The sequence below is a fragment of the Misgurnus anguillicaudatus genome, chromosome 21 (assembly GCF_027580225.2).
Source record: "Misgurnus anguillicaudatus chromosome 21, ASM2758022v2, whole genome shotgun sequence".
Classification (NCBI taxonomy): Eukaryota; Metazoa; Chordata; class Actinopteri; order Cypriniformes; family Cobitidae; genus Misgurnus; species Misgurnus anguillicaudatus.
In genome coordinates, this window is record NC_073357.2 from 57,576,688 (window position 1) to 57,602,703 (window position 26,016).

At 36.1% G+C, this 26,016-nt stretch overlaps 4 protein-coding genes across 6 annotated transcripts in view; all 4 read left to right on the forward strand.

Annotated features, from left to right (window-relative positions):
* LOC129441745 (uncharacterized) overlaps nucleotides 1-9,472 on the forward strand; it is a 29,889-nt gene extending 20,417 nt beyond the window's left edge. The window contains exons 1-3 of one of the 2 annotated variants that reach the window (XM_073859464.1): nucleotides 3,755-3,853; nucleotides 4,864-5,097; nucleotides 7,201-9,472. In XM_073859464.1, coding sequence (XP_073715565.1) covers nucleotides 5,022-5,097; nucleotides 7,201-8,900 — 1,776 coding nt within the window. In that variant the 5' untranslated portion in view covers nucleotides 3,755-3,853; nucleotides 4,864-5,021 and the 3' untranslated portion in view covers nucleotides 8,901-9,472. Of the gene's footprint in view, nucleotides 1-3,754; nucleotides 3,854-4,863; nucleotides 5,098-7,200 lie in introns of those variants that run through there. The other variant, XM_073859463.1, reaches the window with a different exon arrangement.
* LOC141349017 (uncharacterized) overlaps nucleotides 1-26,016 on the forward strand; it is a 105,240-nt gene that overhangs the window by 51,761 nt on the left and 27,463 nt on the right. The gene's annotated exons all lie outside the window — the stretch shown is intronic.
* On the forward strand, nucleotides 9,887-16,570 carry LOC141353073 (uncharacterized). The gene is made up of 3 exons (XM_073859487.1): nucleotides 9,887-9,990; nucleotides 14,198-14,421; nucleotides 14,676-16,570. Exons 2-3 carry the CDS (start codon nucleotides 14,346-14,348, stop codon nucleotides 15,938-15,940), a joined length of 1,341 nt encoding a protein of 446 aa, XP_073715588.1. The 5' UTR covers nucleotides 9,887-9,990; nucleotides 14,198-14,345; the 3' UTR covers nucleotides 15,941-16,570.
* On the forward strand, nucleotides 18,910-25,967 carry LOC129441489 (uncharacterized). Of its 2 annotated transcripts, XM_073859449.1 has the most exons (15): nucleotides 18,910-19,855; nucleotides 20,328-20,527; nucleotides 20,647-20,860; nucleotides 20,970-21,045; nucleotides 21,149-21,408; nucleotides 21,572-21,673; nucleotides 21,769-21,839; nucleotides 22,063-22,160; nucleotides 23,032-23,235; nucleotides 23,576-23,662; nucleotides 23,968-24,227; nucleotides 24,315-24,443; nucleotides 24,669-24,809; nucleotides 24,915-25,044; nucleotides 25,143-25,967. In XM_073859449.1, exons 1-15 carry the CDS (start codon nucleotides 19,820-19,822, stop codon nucleotides 25,370-25,372), a joined length of 2,238 nt encoding a protein of 745 aa, XP_073715550.1. In that variant the 5' UTR covers nucleotides 18,910-19,819; the 3' UTR covers nucleotides 25,373-25,967. The 2 variants fall into 2 exon arrangements, 1 of the variants encoding a protein (XP_073715550.1); XR_012360105.1 differs by lacking the exon at nucleotides 25,143-25,967 and having other exon boundaries at nucleotides 24,673-24,809.

Here is a 26,016-nt window from a genome sequence, read left to right on the forward strand (position 1 = left end):
TGAAAATTTACACACAGCGTAAGTCTTGTCTAGTTTCCCATTAACTTCGTAGAATTCGAAATGTGACCATATGTCCACTTTCCATGGAAAAGGGTGCGTTTTTATTTACCCGTCTATCACTGTCATCTCTCTCCGCCTCAGCCATCTTGATTGTTGTTGTTATGCCCCCGGAATTAATTGAAACTTCACAACTTTATTGTCCACTCGAGGCCAAAAAATAAACAGTGACGTAATCGATTATGGCACTTTGCTGCATCAATGCTGAATTTTGCATGCGCGCATTGCCGAATCGATTATTGTGACACCCCTACTTTAAAGGGACAGTGCACGTAAAAATAAAAACACTGTCATCATTTACTCACCCTTATCTTATTACAAACCTGTATCCAATTTTTTGGGTTCTAATGAACACAAAAGTACTATTTGCAGTCGCACAGGATTAATATTATCTGGGGACCTGATGTGATTTAGAAATTACACCTCTACATTTGAGTTTCATGTGGCCCGTTCGCACAGGATGAGCAAAGCCTTTGATTTTAATTCAATTTACTGACTTATCTCCCGGATATGATGTAGGGATTTTGCGTAACACCTTGTCCTATACACAATAATACGTACCTTTACCATGTTAATCAGAGGTTGTCCTAATCAGCCGCATCGAGTGTCAGCGGATTCTAAAACGGTTTTGCGATGTCGCAGCTGACAGCTCCGCCTAAACTCAGAGATTTCAAATAATGAAAGTTCTGCACATTATGAATATTAATTAATATGGATAAGGACAAACTGATTAGATGTTTAAAAACAGAAATGTATATGAAATCCTTCGTTTCACAATGAAAGCCATAAGAGGCGGAGGGATGTGTCTCTGTATGTGCGGATTGTGCGCTCCTTAGATGCAGTGCGAGAGGCACAGAAATGGAGAAAAATGAAATAAAAAGGCGCACAGGTAACAAAAGCCTTGAAAAATTATATACGACATTGTCAAAAACCTGGCCAAATTCCACAGATGCCGATTCGCACTGGACTAATATTATCACAGAACCTCTGTGTTAGGCGAAATATGTTAGGTCATCTACGGGGGTATTTTTACTTTATAAATTACAGATATGACTGATTCGCACAGTATTAAAGAGCACCTATTTCATTGCTAAAAAGCAAAGTTATTTTGTGTATTTGGTATAATACAATGTGTTCGGTTTATGGATAAAAAAAACTTTATTTTCCACATACCGTACATTTTCGTAGCTCCAGATTTCACTCTTTTCCTGAAATGCCCAGATTTTAAAAGCTCCGTGTCCCTGATTGGCCAGCTAATCTGTACGTTGTGGTTGGTCTGAATACCTCTGATTTTAGCTAGAAATGTGATGCTCCTTACCATGTTTAAATGATTTGGTGACAATGCAATGCTAACAGGAGTTAACTTACAGGCTGTGAGTCAAATCATTTACTTTGGGGTTTTTATCTTTTGCATATCGTAAACATGTACTAAAACACACTTACACACCAAAGGAAATGTAAAAACGTGAATCGGACCATTGGTGCTCTTTAAGATCACAGACAACCTCCGCAATTATTACAAATCTCTAGAGGTCACCAGATAATACTAATCCCATGCGAATAGGGCTAAAGATATTGTAAGGAATGTTTGTAACCAAACTGATCAGAAGCACCATTGAGATCTATAGTAGAAAACACGAATACTATGGAAGTAAACGGGGCTTATCAATTTGGTTACAAACATTCCTCAAATATATTCATCAGAACCAAGAAATTTAATTAGGTTTGTATCAACATGAGGGTGAGTAAATAATGACAAAATTTTCATTTTTGGGTGAACTATCCCTTTAACAGTTGACTAAACAGTAACAATTGCAACATTTTATCTAAGCTGTAATGATAAAAGGACTGCACGTTATTGAAGGAAAATGCATTGTGTAAATGTGTTTACTTGCTATATAATGCAATATGCAATACCATAACACTTAAAGTTTGCAAAACATTTTTTTATTATATTACAATATACTTAAACACTGAAAATTATATAATCAGCACATCTATTTTTTTTTTTTAAGAAATCATTACTTTTCTCTGTGTCTTGCCAGTCTCTATGCTGTCTGCATCTACGTAAAACTTATGAGGCGTACAAATCAAATGCGAATTCAATCATTTGCGCAAGTAGATTACATACAAAGACAATGCAAAGACATGAACTCGCACAGGGCGATGTGATTGGCGTGAATCGGGCGACACAGTTGCCTCGAAGATACCCGCTATTTAAACATATTATTCAACGCAAACAAAGTTGAAGTTCACATGAAACAAACTTAAAGGAGCATTTCACCCATAGAAACATTAATCTTTATTGAAAGTGTGTCCCTTTAAATCCCACAAGTAATCTAGAGCAAGGAACGCGATGCTTCGCATTTGATGTGTTCGCAGCATTAGACTGAAGTATTGAAGCCATTTAGTTAATAGGCTTGTTCGACTTCATGCTCCCTGCAAGAACCAACAGGCAGGTGACGTCAAAGCGAGAGTGTTTCGAAATTAGACCTCTCCCTATGATTATTTTCTCGAATCACTATCACTTTTCCTTGACTTCATCCACCTGTTGGTTTTTGCGACGCCGCATGAAGTTGAACAAGCCTATTGCATACCATTGTGACACGAACACTTGTGATATTTCAGTGGTTTCAATATATTGCACAGCCCTAAATGATACATCACCTGATAAATGGCTATTTACAGTCCTGCATTACTAACACTTTGATTTTGCACCCCCTGCCACAAAGACCAATCATCAGAAAAATCTTTCCTTTTGCAATTTGATATTAAATTGTGATTTGCCTTTTCATAATATTTTAGACCTGATGGAAGTAAACGAGGAAGGTCAAGAACACAATGAAATTGAAGATGAACATCAGCACCACAATTTCATAACTGAACATAATTCTGTCAGTTGCTCACAAACATTTGAGATTTGCACTAAAAAACAGAACCGAAGCTACAAATGTTTTGACATGCCATCTTTGTGGTAAGACTTTCTCACACAAGGGACACCTTAAAGATCACATGATGATTCACACTGGTGCGAGGCCGTATGCATGCTCCCTATGTGACAAAACGTTCATGCACTAAAGTCGGCTTAAGTGCCACGTAAGGATTCACACGGGTGAGAGGCCGTACGCCTGCCCTCAGTGTGATAAGAGTTTCTTTAGTAAAGCACATCTTAATGGTCACATAAAATTCATCTAAATACTTAAAATCAAAAGTTTGTAAATTGTGGATATGATGGAAAGATAATATTTGTTTTGTGACTGAAGGAATCATTTAACTGAAATTCACAAGACAGCACTGCGTGTCTCTAGATTACTGTATCTGAAAGATTACAAGATATAGTGTATAGTGTATATTGTACAAGCAAAATGGAAATATACTCTGGGCTTCATACAGCTGCCCTGGAGCACTTTAGGATACGTCTCCAGTTAATTTTATTTATACATGTGTGCCCTGCCCTGACTCTTATAAGTTATTTTTTCATAAGTCAGTCTGCTTCATGTTTGTTTTTAAATGCAGCAACCGAACAATAAAAACAGACAGGTGTTATATTTTGCAATGTTATTTATTGGTAGATTCTGTATTGCAAATGTGGGATAATTTACCTTAGATATATTTATTTTACCTATTCATTCATGATTAGTATATTTTCTTTGGCCAAAATGATGGATTATTAATTTTGACATAGATTGAATAAAGGGACTTTTATTTTGCTTCTTGGAGCCTGCCGTGTGGTGACGTCATAAGAGGTGCGCTTCTTGCGCTGCCGCTCGTCTTTCGGTTGAGGAAAGATTTTGAGGTAAATTAAACTAATAAATATACTAAAAGATGAATATTTAACAATTATTAAAGCAATGTTGATTAGGATTACGGTGTTGTATTGTTTATTGTAAAGTAACGTTACTAGTGAGAGTTAAGATTTACTTCACTTTTCAAGCCATTCAGGTAGATTTTTCATCTGTTTATGAGCTTTACGTGAATTTATAAGAGATATTCAAGTTCCACTTAGTTTTCTATACAATTCTTTAAAATAGCAAATGAATAATTTCTGTTTTTTCTGTTGACTTACTTGGAGATGGGAATTCTGTGAGTATTCTGTTTCAGAACAGCTAAAATAAGTTCGTTCAAGTCAGTTAGGTTTACTAAGCACGCAATGTGTATGTTTAATTTTTCATCGCTGTTAAAATATCTGAGGCAAATAAACTGAGGACTGTAAGTTATTTAGCCTTATACTCATTCTATATGCAGATGCAATCCCATGGACATAAAGAACACAACAGCAGCTAAAAATTAGGCATATAAGGCTATCTGACTTTAGAAATGTTTGACATTATTAAAACCAAGTGGTATTCAAACTCAGGTTTTGGAAAGTATGTCTGCATTGGCACACAATACTACACCAAACCTTTTCTGCTATTCCCCATTTTGGAGGTAGGGAAGGGTTCCGAGACCCACCTGTCCCCAATCGCCCCAACAAAATGTAATCTAAGCTCTGTTGAAATATATGTAATTACATCATATTTTAAAACGTAGCAGCATTAAACACCTTCAATAGAGAAAATAGACATACAAATGTATTATTACTTTGCATATCCCTACAGTTTATGTATTGTAGACCACAGAAAACATAATTGTGTCACTCTGAAGCAGTACATTCAGAATAAGTTAAATGTTTATTTTGCCCAAAATTATTTTTAAATTTTACCTCTTATATTTTAATGCCTGGCTTGACTAGAGACAACGTTTTTGTATCTCAATTGGCGTATTGACTGTTAAATTATATCTTTGTTCATTTGTATATATTCACAGGTCTGTTCCTGTATATGCTGAAGAAACAATCTTAAATGACACAATCTTCAGTGAAGTCACTATCACACCAGTTCATCTATAAATACTGTGAAGAAGTCAAACAAGCAGCTGCTGTCACAACACATTCAACTACTCTACTATTCTGATCCACTGTTGTAATGATGGAGTGTGTTAAAGAGGAGACTGATCCTGAATCATTCACAATAACACCTCAACATACTCAACAACAAAGAGGTTTGTGTTTCATCTTAATGACTGATAAAGAGCATAAAGTTTTTGACTCTGTCATTTGAGCTGTACAATATTATAATAAGGATTTTAACTCAAGCTCCCATAACACAAGCTGTTTCTGCTCATCTTATGTTAATCTTGAGTATTATTTCCGAAGAGGCTTTAGGTTTATCAGATTTATAAACGACAAATCAGCTCTACTGATTCTTTCCGATAACGTAAGGAAAAATGAGTTAGGAGGTGCGAGAGGAGTAAGTCACAAGCCAAGCAACACAGGATACAACACTGGATAACTTATGATTTATGATTACATGTTCATGTCATTTACATTATATGCACTAAAGCGCCGATTTCCAACATAACACAGAAGTCTTACTGCATGCAACACATGACCCGGTTGAGACTTTTCAATGAAATCCAGCGGTAAACAAACGCAAAACTCTGCTGCTACCTCGGATAAACAAACGATATCCATTGTTTCCATAATGCTGGCTTTCTTGTCCTTACATCCAGTTCTTTAAGTGGCCCAAAAGAGGTGCCGGTACTCTATTTTTTATTTGAATTTTTTTGCTGACTCGACTCCTTCCCTAAATTACCAACAACTATATTGAAGTTGTTTTATATAGAGCAGTCAACAGATGACCTTGTTAAACATAATAAATCCTTTTTTTTTGTGGAGTTTGTGGATTTGCTTGAGCTAGAAATAGCTACTGAACATAAATAAAATTTGCAAAAGGTATGAAAGTAACATTTTCAACATGGTTAAATGCTAAAACTAGTTGTTCAGATAGAAAGAGCTTGAAAAAAACTTTAAAATGACACAAAGACCATGTCTTTGGGTTCAAGAATAACAAAATACTGGACATTTAAAACACGAAAGTCATCACTTTGTCCCATTGTTTTCCATTTTGCGGGTGGTAAAACTATTGTGTGCACGTCATTCAAATTCATTGAAATTTCGTTCACTTGTAGTTTAGCAATTATTAAACTAAATGTATATTACAATTTCAAAAATGTTTTTACTCCGCACATCGCCTGGGGAAATCAGGGGGGTCGAGGGGAACCAAACTGACAGCCGCGACAGCAGAGATTGTCACGTAGCCTACCTATTGGAAAAAGCTTGCGTCTGACCTGCAGCTATCATTCTGGCTTGGTGGGATGTCAGCCAGCGAGTCCTCTGATTCTGACCTTGTTCTTTTACTACTCAGAGTCTAAAACCAGGAGGGCATATTAAGTGTTTATTTGTATTTTCATTTTAACCGAGCAGCTATGGTTGCACATTTCACACACAAATACACACCTCTCCAGACCACGTTGAGTTGACACTGACAGCAGCAAAAGCAACGCATGCGCTTTTAACTTGTAAAACTCAAGGGTGTATGGGTAATGTAGTCTCTGCTCTCGGTGGGACGAATTAGGAAGCGTGCATTGTGAAGGGTGCTCTGAAAAGTGGCAGTGCAGCCAAAGGATTAAATTAAACCTCTAATTTAAACAGATGTGCTAATGAGCGTTCCGGTACGCTAAAAGCACGTTCTGGGCGCACGGAGAGGTGGTGGTATGCTCAAGAGCTATATTTTGAAGTGGCGGTACTGAGTACTGGTGCATGATACCGGCTCACTTAAAGCACTGCTTACATCCAAAAACACACTTCTTCTTTCATGCCATTGTTGAGTCTTGATAAAAAACAAAGCTTTCGCGTGAAGTGATGCCTGTGACTTCTAGCGTCCTCGGTTCTCGCTCTCCCACTGATTGACGTGTGCCCCCTTTTCAAGTGGGCAGGTGACCCGCTCATATGTCAGCTGGACTTGTATTAAAAAAACTTTCAGAAAATTGTACGAACCCTGGGAAGTACATTCGGCACAGAAATACAGTAATCGGTAACACGTCCAACTGCTATTTTGACACTTTCACTGTGTTTAGCATGAGGAAGTCAAAATGCATGAGATACAGCTGAACTCCACATTTAAATGATTATTAATAAGAAATCTACATCTGATGGATTTAAAATGACAGAAAATATTGTGAGATTACATTAATCATTTTTGCATTTTAAGATTAAATTGAGGCTTAATTTTTGTTCATTTCACGTTAATTTGTTCATTTTAGGCCTAATGGGAGAGAAAGCGGAAGATCAAGGACAAAATGAAACAAAGGATGAACATCAGCACAGCAATTTCAAAATTGAAGAAATTTTGTTCAGTTGCTCACGGACTGATGAGGATTCACCTCAAGAAAGAGCAGAAGCTACAATCTCTTTTCCATGCCAACCTTTTTCACTAAAAGGACATTTAAATGTTGACATAAAGACTCACACAGGAGAAATGCTTCAGTATGAAAAGGCTTGCACAAGTAAAAGCCACCTTGTGGATCATTTAGGTAGTGACATTGGTGAGAAGACCTTTGCATGCCCTCATTGTCATAAGTGTTTTAAACAACGAAGAAGTCTTAATGTTCACATAAAGACTCACACCGGGGAAAAGCCATACAGCTGCCCTCAGTGTGAAAAAACCTACAGAGATAAAAGGCATCTTAAGGATCATTTAGTTACTCACACTGGTGAGTGGCCCTTCACCTGCCTTCAGTGTGATAAGGGTTTTTTACGAATAAGAAGTCTTAATGTTCACTTAAAGACTCACACTGGAGAAAAGACAAACACATGTGAAAAGCTGCTGGAAGAACATAAAAGGAGTGACAGTGACCAAACGCCTTTCTCTTGCCCTCAATGTGGAATGAATTTTACACAAAGACAAACCCTTAATGTTCACATGAGGAGTCACAGTGATGATGGGCTTTACACCTGTCCTCAATGTGGAAAGAGTTTCACAACAAAAACACATTTAGAGAATCACATACGCATTCACACTGGAGAGAAACCTTTTAGGTGCCATCAGTGTGACAAGAGTTTTACACAACAAGGAGCTCTTAAGCATCACATACGAATTCATACTGGTGAGAAGCCTTTCTCATGCCATCTGTGTGATAAGAGCTTTAGACAAAAAGAAAATCTTAATCGGCACATACAGATTCATACAGGTGAAAGGCCTTTCTCGTGCCATTTGTGTAATAAAAGCTTTAGACAAAAAGAAACTCTTAATCAGCACATACGAGTTCATACACGTGAGAAGCCTTTTTCATGCCCCCTTTGTGATAAGAGCTTTAGACAAAAGAAAATTGTTAAGCAGCACATGCGAGTTCATACAGATGAGAAGTCTTTCTCATGCCATCTCTGTGATAAGAGTTTTACACAAAAAGAAAATCTTAAGCTGCACATACGAATTCATACAGGTGAGAAGCCTTTCAGGTGCCCGCAGTGTGAGAAAAGTTTTACACAACAAGGACATCTTCTGTGTCACATACGAATTCATACAGATGAGAAGCCTTTCGCGTGTCATCTGTGTGATAAGAGCTTTAGACAAAAAAAAATTCTTGAGCAGCACATACGAGTTCATACAGATGAGAAGTCTTTCTCGTGCCATCTTTGTGATAAGAGTTTTAGACAAAAAGAAAATCTTAAGCTGCACATACGAATTCATACAGGTGAAAAGCCTTTCTCGTGTCATCTGTGTGAAAAGAGCTTTAGACAAAAAAAACATCTTAAGCAGCACATACAAATTCATACAGATGAGAAGTCTTTCTCGTGCCATCTGTGTGATAAGAGCTTTAACCAAAAAGAAAATCTTAAGCGTCACATAAGAGTTCATACAGGAGAGAAGCCTTTTTGGTGCCATCTGTGTGATAAGAGTTACGCACAGGCACGAAGTCTCAAAGTTCATCTGCTGTCTTACCATTCTGTAGAAAACCCCTAAAAGTGCTCACGTTGTGGAAAGAGTTTTTATTGATTCTGTTACTGTACAGTGGGGAAAATAATTATTTGATCCTCTGCTGATTTTGTGCATTTGCCCACTTCATTCAAATGAAAATGTTTATAATTTCATAGTATATTTATTTTAAGTGATAGAGACAGAATATCAAACGTAATATACAAATGTTAAAAAAAGATTTACAAATCAGTAAGTCAATAAAGTATTTGATCCCCAAGCAAAACAGGACTCCCTCATCTTTCTAATCATAATTATCCTTGAAAGAAGCTCCAGATCGAGTGCAATTGATGATTATTTTGTGTTTCTTCTATTTTCAAATAATTTCACATTCATTATTATGTTAATTTATTCAACTCAAGTGAAAAATTTCGTAAAGTTTAAGTGCTGTGAATGCTCATACTTTTCATGTTCATACTTTTCAGTTGGCCCAGATTTCTAAACATCCTTTCTTTGTATTGGTCTTAAGTAATATTCTAATTTTCTGAGATCCTGAATTTGGGATTTACCTTGTTGTAAAAATCAAAATGAAAGGAAAAGAAATAAACATTTAAAATATATCTGTCTGTGTGTAATGAATGAATATAATATACAAGTTTCACTTTTTAAATGGAATTAGTGAAATAAATCAACTTTTTGATGATATTCTAATTATATGACCAGCACCTGCATAGTGTACAATTAAAAAATGGAAATCAAACTGGTGCACTTAACTACATTATCTATATATTAACTAGATTTTATCCATGTATGTGTGACCTTACTCTTATAAGTTATTTTTTCATAAGTCAGTCTGCTTCATGCTTTGTTTTTAAATGCAGCAACCGAACAATAAAAAAGACAGGTGTTATATTTATTGGTAGATTCTGTATTGCAAATGTGGGATATTTTACCTTAAACATATTTATTTTACCCATACATTCATGATTTGTATATTTTCTTTGGTCAAGGTGATGGTTTATTTATTTTGACATAGATTGAATAAAGGGACTTTTATTTTGCTTCCTGGAGCCTGCCGTGTGGTGGCGTCATAAGAGATGCGCTGCCGCTCGTCTTTCGGTTGAGGAAAGATCAGGGGGTAAATTAAACTTATAAATATACTAACAGATAAATATTTAACTATTTCTGAAACAATGTTAATTAAGATTACAGTATTGTGTTCTTTATTGTAAAGTAGAGTTACTGATTTACTAGAGTTAAGATTTACTTCACTTTTCAAGCCATTCAGGTAAACGTGTATGATTTTTCGAATCTCTTTATGAGCATTAAAGTTACATGAATTTAAGTGATATTCGTGCTCCTCTTTTCCATACAATTCTTTAAAATAGCAGATGGATAATCGTTGTTTGTGTTGATTTACTCCGAGTTGCGGAACTTTAAAGTTTTCGATTACAGAACATCTAAAATATGTTAGTTTAAGTAGGTTGACTTCGAGTTATATATAAATATAAAAAAAACGAGTTGATGTGGGAAATTGCTCCTTGAGTCATGTATGTTTAATTTTTAACCGTTATTTAAAGGCGGGGAGCACGATTTATAAAAAACGCTTTGGAAAAGATAGTCCGGCCGACTACCAAAAAACACTTGTAACAAACCAGCAGTAAGGGGCGTGTCTACTAACCGATCGTTGGCTGGGTTGCATATGTGGATGTAGTGTTGTTGTTAGTAGCCTTGTTGTTTTTTTGGGTTTAATTGCACAGAGTTCGTAATAGATTAATGTATTTTGTAAAATGTCTCAAAACTGGGGCCCCCTGGCACCATCTCGTGGTCCCCAGTTTGAGACATTTAATAAAATACATTAATTTATTATGAATTCTGTGCAATTAAACCTAAAAAAATAATAAGGCTACTAACAACAGCACTACAGATCCCGTAAAGACACGTGACGTGTTTTAAGTGCTACGTTTTTTTTCTCTGTGCGTCTGAAGTTTGATATCCGTTATTTCTCTCTCCAGAAACCACTTGCATGCATTTTGTTTATTATAAGACTATAAAGGAGTGCGTGACATGCTGTTTTAGTATGCTGAAAATGATCTTGGCATTTTTCACGAGCTCCATGATCTCTGCTTCATTCCAGTTTGCAGACATTTCTCGTCATGAATTTTATTCTGCATGTAAATCTCTCATTTTAAAGACCTGAACCATAACTTCATTGTTGCGATGACCTGACAGCCTCACTTTGGCATTGTTTCTGTGTCTTGTTCACACAGAAGACTTTCCAGGAATGTTACTAGGTCCTCTTTCCAGTAGCAATCCCCAAACATTTACGGTACGTTTTTGCGTTCACACAGATGTCTGTCTGGCAATTTCACGGTTATTTTCTGTGTCCAAAGTGCTGTGTGAATGAGGGTTTTAGTTAACTCTCCTTCTGAAACAGGCTTGACTTGCATGCACAAAATGCATGACGCTAGTTATTAGGGCTGGGTATCGATTCAGATGTTCCAGATTGATTCAATTTCGATTCACAAGCCATCAAATCGATTAGATTTCGATTCTTGATTCAATTTTCGATTCCGGATCTCGGGTCGGTTTTTATACTCAATTCTCAATTTAACAAATACTATATTAATAAAAAAGAACAGTGAACATAAGTTTACAAGTGGGTAATTAATAAAAAGAAATTAAAAGCCACAACACTATCGTCGTCGTCGTCTTGCTAGCGAAATCTAAAATGCCTCCATACCTCTTACTTTTTATGTGAAGGTGGCATCAATGTCGATGAAGCACCCCAAACCGCCAATTTAAGGACTAAATGAAAGAATGACAGGCTCGCCTCAAAAGGCAAAAAAGAGGGTGACATCTAGTTAAGAAGACTAGTAATTTGATTAGTGTTAATCTTACGTTCAATGTTTGCATAAAAAATAGATTCTGAATCGACCACGTTAAAAAAAAAAAGATTAATCTTAAAATCGATTTTTTTTTTTTGCCCAGCCCTACTAGTTATTCAGAGTTGCGTCCATGGCTTTATATCATTATAAGGTCATTAATTTTGCTGAATAGATGTTGCATTAGCCGAGAAACAACAGCAGAAAGTTTGTCATCAGGACACTAGTGGTACCTCAAATTGTTACACAAAAATACACACAGGTAAATTTAACCCAAATGTTTAATTTCATGATTATTACCATTGATTTGCATTAGTTTATATCCAGCTAGTTACTTTTATCAAAGGTTTATTCATATTGTAAATTAATAATCAGAGAAAGCAAACTATATGCAGCTGTGTCGGCTACATATCCAACTAATCAAAATCTGAATTCACTACTTTTTTATCATCACTGCAATACATCTTTTATTATTTTGATTGGATTAGATAATCATTAACCCTTGTGCATCCTTGAGGACATTTTTGTCTTTTTCAGTTTTGTTTTTTTGATAACGTTGCCTGCGTTAATGCTAACTGCATAAAATTTGCCACAGGTGTGCATTTTTATTGGAATTTTAATATTTCACCTTCATTTCCTTTAAAAAATCTATTTTCTACTAGGTACACAAAATACTTCCTCTCAGGACCTTTTGGACAAAAATGTCCCCATTGAAACTCATTAAAACTGTAATTTTTAATCCCGGTGCCATTCAACTATAAAATGATGCAATCTTTGTTAACAGGTTTTCATTCTGTTGGCAAGGCTTCACAATTAAAATTTTTACTATTTTTTACCAGATGGTGCCATTTTTTTAGGTTTGGCATATAAAGCAAATTATCGCTTTATTGTTGTTTTCTGCTTATGCATATTATAGAGCCAATTAGATATATTATGAAGCTATAATTGTGTGGGTGTGTTGGTATGGATGTCAGAGTGTGGTTTGTATGTGTGTAATGAAAATTTTATGTGTGTGTGTGTACCTGGTAATTATCACGTTGTGGTGACCAATTGTCCTCACAAAGATAGTAATACCAGTATGTTTGTGACCTTGTGGGGACATTTTGAGGTCCCCATGAGAAAACAAGCTTATAAATCAAACAGAATGATGTTTCTTGAAAATGTGAAGTAGTAGAAGGGTTTCTGTGATGGTTGGTGTTAGAGAATGGGGCAGGTAAGGGGAATAGAATATACAGTTTGTATGGTATAAAATGCATTAAGTCTATGAAATGTCCCCACAAAACATGGAAACCAGAATGTGCGTGTGTGTGTGCGCGTCTGTGAACAGTTTGAATGGAAAAAATATATTGTACTGGAAATCACAAGACTACAACCGCTGCAAAGGTGGTGTCGTTTTTTTTCATGAAAAACTACAGTGGCATTGTGTAAACAAACCAGCATTTGAAGGGTTAAAATTCTGAAAATTAATGAATGTTTGGTCATTGTGATTAGAGCTGATGCTGGTTAAAAAATGGCATCAGTGAAAGTGGAAAAAAATATTAATCTATAATATTTTTATGACACTTTTTTGACATGGACATTTTTGTCCTTTATGGACCTGAGAGGTAACTTTTTTTAAATCTGATACTGCATAAAAAAGTAATGTTGTTGTTAATCATTGACATATCCAAGGCTGTAATACTCAAAGAAAAAAAATCTGCTTAGCATTTAGTAAATTGAAAATAATTCAAATTTTTCTTATTTTCATAAAAAAACAACAGTGGCATTGTGTAAACAAACCAGCATTTAAAGGGTTAAAATTCTGAAAATTAATGAATGTTTGGTCATTGTGATTAAAGCTGATGCTGGTTAAAAAAATGGCATCAGTGAAAGTGGAAAAAAATATAAATCTGTAATATTTTTATGACACTTTATGGACATGGACATTTTTGTCCCCTGTGAACCTATGTGTAACTTTTTTTAATTGATGCACAAGGGTTAAAGGTAGGGTTAGGGTATCTGATTTTGAAAAATGCTAACTTTAGCTTACTAGCACTGAAATCATCACGATCCCACCCTCCGTCAAATCGGCATCTAAAGCCACGCCTCCTCAAAAATGCATGAACACGCACCGACCAGAAGCCCACATCTTATGCCTGATTCACCAGTGAGAAAACTTTGCAGGACAAACTGAATAACATTAACAATTTTTTAAGTATTTACTTCAATACTTATACAGTAGTTATCGGTATCTGTAAAATTCACTATCGGTCAACCTTTTTTGTAGACCACAGAAAACATTATTGTCATCACTCTGAAACAGTACATGCAGATTATATCAAGTTAAATGTTTATTTTTCCCAAAATGATTTTCAGCTCTTATTTTTTAATGCCTGGCTCGACTAGAGACAAACTTATGTATATCTCATTTGGCGTATTTGTTGTTACATTATAACTTTGGTCATTTGTATATCTTCACAGGTAGATGCTGAAGAAACAATCTTAAATGACACAATCTTCAGTGAAGTCACTATCACACCAGTTCATCTATAAATACTGTGAAGAAGTCAAACAAGCAGCTGCTGTCACAACACATTCAACTACTCTACTATTCTGATCCACTGTTGTAATGATGGAGTGTGTTAAAGAGGAGACTGATCCTGAATCATTCACAATAACACCTCAACATACTCACCAAAAAACAGGTTTGTGTCTAATCTTAATGACTGATGAAGAGCATAAAGTTTTTGACTTTGGTTATAAAGTCATTAGTGCTGCACAATATTATAATGAGGAATTTTACTAAAATTATTATAAAAGAGAAAGACAGTCATCTACATCTGATGGAATTGAAATGACAGAAAATATTGTGACATCACAATAATATTTCTTGCATTTTGAGATTAAATTCAGGTTTATTTTTTGTTAATTTAATTTAATGTTAATCTGTTCGTTTTAGGCCTAATGGGAGTGAAAGAGGAACCTCAAGGACAAAATGAAGTGGAGGATGAAGATCAGCACCACAATTTCAAAAGTGAAGAAAATACTTTTAGTTGCTCACAGACTGATGAGGATTCACCTGAAGAAAGAGAAGAAGCTACAATCTCTTTTCCATGCCATCCTTATGGTGGGACTTCACAAAAAGGACATTTAAATGTTGACATAAAGACTCACACAGGTGAAAAGCTTCAGTATGAAAAGACTTGCACAAGTAAAAGCCACCTTGTGGATCATTTAGGTAGTGACATTGGCGAGAAGACCTTTGCATGCCCTCATTGTGATAAGTGTTTTAAACAACGAAGAAGTCTTAATGTTCACATAAAGACTCACACCGGAGAAATGCCATACGCCTGTCCTCAATGTGAAAAGACCTACGGAGAAAAAAGTCATCTTAAGGAACATTTAGTGAGTCACACTGGTGAAAGACCCTTCACCTGCCCTCAGTGTGATAAGGGTTTTTTACGAAAAAGAAGTCTTAATGCTCATTTAAAGACTCACACTGGAGAAAAGACACGGAAAGAACATATAATAAGTCACAGTGACCAAACGCCTTTCTCTTGCCCTTATTGCGGAATGAGTTTTACACAAAAACAAACTCTTACTTTTCACATGAGGATTCACAGTGATGATAGGCTTCACATCTGTCCTCATTGTGGGAAGAGTTTCACATCAAAAACACATTTAGATGATCACATACGAGTTCACACTGGAGAGAAACCTTTCAAGTGCCCTCAGTGTGACAAGAGTTTTAAACAACGTGCACATCTTCTGTCTCACATACGACTTCATACAGGTGAGAAGCCTTTCTCGTGCCATGTCTGTGATGAAAGCTTTAGACATAGAGAATCTCTTAAGCAGCACGTACGAGTTCATACAGATGAGAAGCCTCACCCATGCCATTTTCGTGATAAGAGATTCAGACAAAAGGAAAATCTTAAGCAGCACATACAAATTCACGCAGATGAGAAGTCTTTCTCATGCCATCTGTGTGGTAAGAGCTTTAGAGAAAAGGAAAATCTTCAGTACCACATACAAGTTCATACAGGTGAGAGGCCTTTCTCGTGCCATCTTTGTGATAAAAGCTTTAAAACAAAAAAAAATCTTAAGTGTCACATACGAGTTCATGAGAAGCCTTTCTCGTGCCATCTGTGTGATAAGAGTTACGCACGGACACAAAGTCTCAAAGTTCATCTGCTGTCTTCCCATACTGAAGAAAACGCTTAAAAGTGGTCACACTGTGGACTTTTTTTAAAGTCTGTGATGCTGATAATACACATGTGACTGTACAGTGGGGGAAATAATGATTTGATCCCCTGCCGATTTTGAATGCTCACTTAAAAGAAATGAAAATGTTTATAATTTTATAGTAGAATTATTTTAAATGATAGAGACAGAATATCAAACAAAATACAAATTCAGTCAGTGAGTCAAAAAAGTATTTGATTCCCAAGCAAAACATGAGTCCCTCACCTTTCGAATCATAATCATCCTTACCTCATGACGTGAGATCTTGCATGGACTTCCAGACGGAGGGCGATTGATGATGATTTTGTTACTTCCATTTTCAAATAATCGCACAAACAGTTGTCTGCTCACCAAGCTTCTTGATGATGGTATTGTAGCCCATTCCAGCCTTGTACACTTCTACAATCTTCTCCCTGATGTCCTTTGACATCTCTTTGGTCTTGCCCATGGTGATGGAGATGTTGGAATGGTAGATACAGATTTTATTGACAGGTGTCTTTTAAATGGCACAAAAAAGTATGTGAACCTTTAGAATTTCATGGTTTTCTAAATAATTTGTCATAAAATGTAATCTAAGTCAAGGGCAGGGACGTGCACAGACATTTTAAGGGGCAGGGGCTCAAGTGAAATAAAGGGCACCTTTCATAATTATGTATTTTTTTTCTTTTTTTTTTAAACAAAAAGTATATATATTAACACAATTCTGAGTTCGTTTTTTAAAAAATTATTTAAAAAAGTTAATTAATTTTATCTTCCTCAAACTCACGCAATTGTTTAATTTTCAAAAGATGTCTACGAAATAATCAGTTCACACAGACACCATGGTCTCCTTAGTAGTCTAGGTTTATAGAGCAGCAAAGGTAGCCATTACACAATGTGCATGTTTTGAAAACATTAAATTACATATTAATTACAAATTTGTTAAAATGCTAATAACAGAGTTGTAACTGCTGAGTTAGCACTACATGCCAATAAATGCTATATCATATGCTAGCGTTTAGCTGATTAGTTGTTAGTTGTTACTCAAAATGTATTTTTGTCTGATACTGTAAGGGCTCAAAATATAAGGTCTGTTTACTAATGTGAGCTTCTGGCATGAGCCTCAGAGCAGAGCAATCAGAGCAGAGCTCAACATTATTATTCATGACCCTTTCAAATAGGGCAAAAATAGACCATTTAAAGGTTCTGTACGTAACGTTTCTACTTAAACTAATCTATTTTCAATTGCCTTTGTGCAAATGTGTTGTAATCTCACACTAAAATGATCCACTTTGCGGGTTTTGCTATTACCTCTGAAAAAAAATATTATTATTTTTATGTGAAAGTACCGGGCCGGATTTGGCGCGAAATCCAGTGACGTCACCTGCATGCGCGCTCCCGAGCCACTCGCCTCTCGCCTCGTCTACTCGTCTACTGACTTTGCGCTCAACAGCGACGACACTGTCTGATAACAGACTGAAACGACCTGCTCCCAGCACAACACAGACTCCAACACAAACTCCACATATTGTGAAGAAAAGTTATCTGCTGAAGTTCGGCCAAACGTGAATCGGATCAACCAAGGACAAAAACACGGATTAACATTGGCAGGGCATATGAATTATGGAGAAACCTCTGCTTTGTTTTGGGTATAAAAACGGATCCGGAGTTTGCTTTCATCCTTTTGGACAGGTAAGCTAACCTTACTACAAAGCATGTCAAATATATTTTGATTATCTGCTTTAGTTTTTTAGACGTTATTTCGGTTTGCTAGCCTTCGCTTTAACGTGTTTGCCCAGCCGTCGTCGATCGATGACGTAAAACTGCGGATGTTTGTTTGCGTGCGTCCGCTTTTTAAAAGTCTTTAAACTCGTACAGTCTGACATTGATGGAAACTGAGATTATACAGTGTGACATGGACTAAACTACGATATTGATCGCACAGTGTGGCAAGCAACAACCCTAAAGGACTATTTTAAATAGCACAGTATATACCGGGCTTTACTGTTAATACTGAAATTGTTCAGTGTAGTTCACTAATCGTTTTCGTTATCTTACCGTAAATGTAAGTAACACCACATAACAGGCTAAATGCAGTCAATTAAACGTTGCAGTGGGAGTTTACCTGAGTTTCCAGCATGTTGTGTGATGCTTTCTCAGGTGTGTTAAATGTCAGTCTGGCCGTCGCTCATGAGTTCGAGGACGTGCTTGTAAACTTATTGGTTGCAATCTGAAACATCACCGCTAGAGGCCGCTGTAAACTACATACAGCACCTTTAATTAAAATGACAAATTCTAGGGTTGTAAATAGACATGTAAAAATGTTTCTGGATAATTTTTGCACTTAATAAAGCAACATACCTTCTATGTAATTGTCATAGAACAATTTAACATATTATGACAACACATCCTACGGCACCTTTAATCTTAGGTTTCATATTTACTAAGGTTACACATGTCAGAAACAACAAATATAGATAAGGCCTATTTTATTTTATTTTATTTGTATTTTATATTTTACTTTTTTGTGATGTCAGTGAAAATTCAGACTGGGTAAGAAAAATACTGAACCATCAGATTTCTTCCCAATCTACTCCAGCACTCCAGTATAACACATTATACTTATTTAACAGACATTACAAAAAAACGCAAACAAAAAAGCTTACTACTGCAGTTAGCAATTATTTTATTGTTTGTGCTTTATTATTTTCTAAACAGTCTGTTTAAACTACATACACTACACTGTTACACGTTTGCAACTCTTCAGGTTAATATGGGATTGCCATGAAAAACAATGTCCCTGAATCGTTATGTGTAACAACGTGTCCCATATTTTGTGCATGAAACTGTTAATATAAGAATGCTTTCTTCCTCAAACACTTACCGGTAGCTGCCTGCATAATCATGGACATCGCGTCTCGTATTCAGGCTGAGCTTTGGCGCTTGAAGCGCGAATGATGCAGCACTATGGAAAGAAATCAGACTCAATATTATTAACAAATACATACACAGTTATCTGTGAACTGGATGCATGTTACAAATGTATTTTACTATCCACGAACAAATGTCTTTAGATTTGAATATGTGAAATTCAGAATTTGAATGAACGTGTAACGATTTGTACAAATGTACAAATACAAATGTTTTATTGTGTATTCAAATATCATAATTTGCGCCTGCAAAAAGGGAGATGTGCATTTGTGGATCAGGTGACACGCGTGCATTAATCCCGTTCTGTTCATTTGTATATTGAGACTTTCATTTCGCCGTTTAAAGCATTTTATGAGCCAAATACAAACAACTATCAATGAATGAACTAAAAATATGTCTTTGATTTTGTGTCTGCAAATTTTAATATTTACGTGAATGTGCATCGATTTGTACAAACAGAGACATATTTGTGAATTCAGTTGGCATATTTCGTATCATTAGATCACAATTTGTGCACGCAAAAAAGAGGATGTGCATTTGTGGATCAGGCGAAGCGCGTGCATTCATCCTGTTCTGTTCATACGAGTTTTGAGACTTTAATTGCGTGGTTTGGCATTGAAAGATCCACACGCACAGCTGTGCCTAAGGCAAGCAGTCACCACTAGGTGGCAGTCTTGCAGAGTATCACACATGCCGGAAATCAGTTGCTCAGGTTTTTTTTATTGGCCAGTTGCTAGTATTGAACCGCCAAGCTGACGGTGAGTACCAATTACAGTTAGGATCTTAATTAAAACTATTTTAGCAAAAAAGTGTTGGCCCTGGATTTTCACAATTTATATCTTAAATAAATCATGTTTTCATTCGTAACTTGTGAAATATTGTATTAACAGTTACTTATATACACTTAAAGAAGTCACACTGCTAAAAGTATAAAAAGAGCAACAAGCCATGGCTGGACAACAAGTTCCAACGACGGCTTCTGGGGTAAGTTTAAACCAATACATCGGTTGTGCTATTGTACTAATGTACCATACAGTGTTGGGGTGTTGTACACCAGACGAGAAGCGCCGCATAGACTCGAAGGTATCCGTTACATCGGAAGTGCACATTAAATAGCGCGAGCTTAACGTTAGTCAGATAGCGTCTACTTCAAAAGACAAATATACGTTAGCAGCCAATGCTAATCGTTAATGATTTGGGACAAAGTTGATAACAGTTTTGAATAGAGATACAAACACACGGTTAAATTTACCAAAAGTCACAATATACAATTATAAGATGACCTAATGTCACTTTACTGACACAGCTGAAACATTGATAGTTAAGTTACATGCATTTAAGTTTTAATTTGACAGATTGTTAAATTGGGCTCTGGTTGAGTTTACTACATTGTGACTTGTATTATTTTAGTATTGTATTTTAATGTATAATTAATATATGTTTTTGATATTTATAGAACACTGTACAAACTATGGCTCAGGCTCTAGTAACAGCCATCTCTAGGGAGTTGTCAGCTGGTCACAGCACCCCTGTTTCTACATCAGTCAGACCTCCATATCCATCCCTCAACACCACTACTCCCTCTAGCAATAGCACAGTCCTTCATTCCAACACCATCACTGACACCTCTGCCAAAGTGAACGAGGCTTTAAAAAGGTAAAAACATAACAAATAAGTTGAAATGTTAATTTTAGGTAAAATTATTTTTTTATACTACTCATTGTTTGAATCTTTAGCCATATTTATAACTTATGTGTTTCATTTGCTTTCTTTAGACAGTTTCCCAATATGTTTAAATCAAAAACTGAAGCAAAAAAAGGCAAAGGTCGGTTTGCTCGGACAGTTCCTATCAAGTGCACAGAACTCACAGTTTGTGTCTTACCAGCACCCACAACTGTCACCCCGAAGTCTACTGTAGAACTGCAGCTGACTCAGGCAGGGTTAGGAAAAAAAGCTGTGTCAGTACCCGAGGACTACAAACATGAAGATGTTAGTAATAATATTATTAATCTTTCAGTTTTGTTTGTATACAACCTATTTGCTGTGGTGCACGTCTAACCATTCCCTGATAAAAATCTTTCATGTATAACTTACATAGATAGTCACAATTATGGAGGAAGAATTCCCAAAACTTCGTCCAATTCAAGGGAGGTGGATGCTCTACAAAGCAACTGGTAAAACTGTTTATTTTAAACTGTTCAAGAGCTCAGTTCTCTACTGTTCAGATTTTTTGCCAGTGATTCACTTTTCATTACCTACTTGCACATTCTACTCTAGGAGGAAGTGGCCAAAGAAAATTGTCTTTAGTCACAATGGACTCAGAGGGTTACTCTGGTCGGCAACTACGGTCTGTCTCAAACAGTGGCAAAAATATCCTTTTTCTGGTACCCCTTCAGGAGGAGATGGACACTCAGCCTCTTCCCTACAATTCAGCTGAATTTTCAAAGATGCCTAAGGTCCCCTGTGTCACATGTAATACCACCATGCCACTGCAAATGTTGGCACTACATGCTGAGGAATGCCAACTTAATTCAAATGTAAGATGCATAAAATTTTGCTTTGATTGTGAGTTTTGTATGGCTGCAGAACATGTTTTTGTGACATGCATTATGTTACACTGAAAGTCATCAGTATAGTTACGCAAGAAAAATACACTGTAGCTACAGAGGTCAAGATACTGTCTTAATTTCAAAATTACAGAAGAATGATATTGTCATTGTGGAGAACGAAAGTGAAGATGATAACACAGAGGAGGTGGTCACAAACACAGCTGAAACCAAAACACTTGAAGACAGCCTTGGGGTAATGCTTATTTCTCATGTTGCTGTACTATATGTAAACTACAACTTACTCTCCTAATAACTGTTTTTATTTATTTGTCTTTTTGATAACTACAGATGTGCCCTATATGCCAGAAGGAGTTACCGATGTCAGTTCTACCTTATCATTGTAGCTTATGTGCTGACAGGTATAACTTGTGTGTTTATCATTACAATCTGTGTATTTTGAAATATATGCTTAGCACTAATTTCAGTGTTTATGTTTGGGACTTATGATTTGTAATACTTTTGCCTTAAGTAAAAGTACTGTACATGACATTACAAAACAAAAAATGACACATCACAATAACCAGGGATGATGATCAGTAAGTGTTTGTAAGGTAAATGGCTTTTATTCTGTCTTGATTTCAGATCATTCTCTAATGACAAGGTGTCGGAAGATGACATTGAACAACCAGGGCCATCATCTACAGCTCGAATGTCTACTTCTTCAGAACAATTAAACGAAGGTGAATTACAAAATTGTAAATGTGAACTCTAATGTTTAAAGGTTAAGTTTTAAAAATTGTAATTATGAACATCAAGAAGTGTAACACGTTGCATGCATTAGAGGAGGGCTGCGTCCGAAACCTGCATACTGTACAGTAGGTACTGAATGAGATGAAGGACCTACTTACTTGCCGTTAAAACAGTAGGTACTGTATAGTATGAATCTTGGTAGTATGAATAAGATTTGGACGTACTACATGCGCCATGTTGCTACATCAAGTGACATACGTCGTCATCACGTCATGTCATTCCAGCGCGAAAACAGCCGCATGCCTCTCTTTCTTTGTGGGATAACTCCTCTCCCGGGGCATCATGGGATAGTGAAGTGTCCATCATATGCACACTGCAAAATTTATACGGAAGTAGTAGGTCATCCGGTTACTTTTGCATACTGTTTTTCGAATACTATGTATTCGGACATACTACTTGCCTCGCCTACTGCTTTTCGCATACTATATAATATGAAGTAGGCGGTTTCGGACGCAGCAGAGGATTATTGGCTATGTTGACCTTTTTGGTGTGCTTACTATCTCCGCTGTTATCGTAACAAGAAAAAGTATATTTTGCAAGAAAAGCTTTTTGCCATAACAATTTGATCAAATCCTGGATGTGTTTAATAAAGACATTAGTAATTAGAATTGTGTTCATGTTATCAGTATTGCATAAGCACATTGTGTTTGTGTACTGTTGTGATTTTGATAAGGATCAGATCACATTTTTTATTGCAAATTACTGCAGAAAAGTTCATTACAAGGGGTCAATATACCTTTTGATGACTCTGTATTTGACCATTACATTTATATCAAGGTTTAATTAGTTATTCTTTTTTAGAATGGAAAACTGTGGAAAACCCTCAGGAGGCTGTCCGGCTATTTCTTGAGCAGTTGCGTGAAGGGGGTAAAAGGCAGCCCTCACTTTTGCTGTCACTAGATGCTAGAGATACTGATGAGGAAAGGGACAGGTCCCTCATTTCATTCTACAAACAAAGACGTGAAAAGCAGCAGTGGGCCGCTCCATTCAGCTGTCATATTCAAGGTATTACATTAAACCTATAGAGATTGTGGCTAATAAACACTTTAGATTTTTAGCATTTTATATGAACCACATTTTCCTGTTTGTTAACACAGACATTAAGTACAGTGTAATTTAAAAAGACATCACTAACTTTACGGAGTAAATGCATTCAGTTTTTTACAATGACTTCAAGCCACAAATGAACAACCTTTTATATATTATATATCAATTATTTTAATTAATATTTAAATATATTAAAATATTCCACACATCCTTTAAATTATTTAACAAAATGGTAACATGAATAAACTGCACAGGAATAAACTGTTCTGATTGATTGTTGTGTTTTTATTTTTTACAGGTGATGCTGCAATTGGCATTGGTGTGACTAGACATATCCTGTCAACAACCATTGCTAAATTAAAACATGGATTTAAACTGAACTGTGGTATGATGTTGCTAATACATTTACTATACATAATTTAGCAAATGTATAAGACTATGCATCTAGTAAACGTATAAAGTACTTTGTTCTAAATGTATTGATTCCTCATAATAGTATTACATTAAAAAAAAAAAAAACAGACCAGACCAGTAATCAATTTAACTGATGGCTAACCTATCTGAGTACCCTAACAATGTCTAGCAAACATCCAGAAAATATAATAAACTTTATAATGCTTTTTAAAAACAAAATCAGACCCTGCTCTTACAACTTCCTTATTGTAGTTGTTGTTTATTCATTCTTATTAGGAAATGCAGCTGAGACAACTTTGTTTGAAGGAGAAATTGACCATCTTTTGCCCACTGCATCAGCAGTACTCCTTGAGAGTGATCTTTTGGTCATGGCTGGAAGAATGATTGGTCACTCGTTAATCAATCAAGGTCCTGCTTTATCAGGGCTAAGCCTGGCAATAGTTTATTCTTTGACAAGTGGGACAAAGGACACAGCCACCACAAAGCTCTGTTTGGAGGACTGCCCAGACATCGAACAAAGGGAGACAATTAGACTAGTGAGTACATGAAATTAACTAGATCTTTTAAAAAAAAAATTCTGTCAATTGTGTAAGGTAGATAGTATTTGGTGCTTTTTTTTACAGCTTCTGAAAGACGAATGGACTGAAGAAGAGACCTCAAGAGTGAACAACCTGTGTTTGGAGTGGTACTTTACAGTGCCAAACAAGACGACTAACAAGATGTTGCTCTTCCAACAGCTTCTCAGTCATGCTGTAATACATAAGTATATATATATACACATATATAATGTGTAAGCAGTAAGGTACAAGAGGCTGTGCTGTATCTTAAATCACAGCTGAAAGGCGTTGTTAGGCACAGTGAGCACTCAGGAAGTGGAGTGCCTTTAACCCTTTCATACAGGACTTATTCACGATACAGCATAGCCTCTCTTTCTTTATTGCTTCCAAATTATATGCTTACATGCACCTCATGTACAGGTAGTTGTTCGAGTCAGTGCCCAAGTGAAACAGTTAAAAAAGGGATTGAAGGAGACTGGTGTTTGGCCAATTGTGAGCTTCAGACCAGATGTTTTACCAGTGCTGTTCCCAAGAGAGTGTGATGTTGAACTTGCACCTCAGGTAAATTGTGCAAAAATTATAGTTTATTTAAAGAATGGCTATGTTATTAATTAAAATATGACATTTATGGCTAAAAGACTACAGCTTTGTTTTTATGGATTACAGATGATCTTGCAAGCTATCCAGTGGCCTAAATTGCAACATACTGCAGAAAGTGACGACAGTGACGCTGACGACATGCTGTCGGAAAAACTGAATCTTGTTACAGGCTTTTTGAGAACCTTTGTTGAACACGGTAAGAACTTTTGTATTATTACATTAAAAGTTTTTTTATGGCTATTTGGAGTAAACAAAACATGTCTTAATATTAAGGCTTTTTTCTCCTTATGTCAGCATCACCCAACAACTTACGAAAGCTTATGAAATTCTGGGTTGGTTGGGAAGTTGTTCCACGTACCCTCAACCTGGAAATTGTTCGGTCTAATAGACCAAACCAGTTGCCAAAGGCACATACGTGTTACGAGCGTCTTCGTCTGCCAGATCACTACACATCTCTTTCAGCCTTAACTGCTGATATGATGATATGTTTACAGTCTGTGGAGAGTGGCTTTGGCCTTGTTTAAATTGAATGCCTTTAGCCTTTTTAGACTTTGGTGTTGCATGTTGCTCATAGTTTTAGCATTACAAAGTTTGCGTTATTGTTTTTGTACAGTTAAATGTTTTGTGTAGGCTGATCACCCAGTTTTGCTTAAATCAGTAATTGTGCAGTTTAAAGGAAAACACCACTGTTTTTCAATACTTTAAGTTGAGAGAAGAACATAGTAGACAAATTAGCAAATACTTCTCTTTTCTCAATGCGTGCACTTAATCGTCATACACCATTTTTAGTCTAGCACCATTCAAACAGGGCTGAATTTAGAAGCCACCGAACATTTACGGTTTCCCTATTTAAAGACTGTTACACCAGTAAGTGTTTTATTTTGTGGCACCATATTTACTTGTGTAACTACTTATGTAACAGTCTTTAAACAGGGAAAACATGTAAATGTTCAGTGGCTTCTAAATTCATCCCTGTTTGGATCTTAATGAATGGTGCTGGACTAAATGGACACGCTATATGACAATTATGTGCATGCATTGAGAAAAAATAAGTATTTGTTAATTTGTCTAAATTGAGAGAAGAACACAGTAAAGTATTGAAAAACAGTGGTGTTTTCTTTTAACTTAAGCTTACTGGGGAATAGTAAGATCCTTGCGGTCTTTGTAT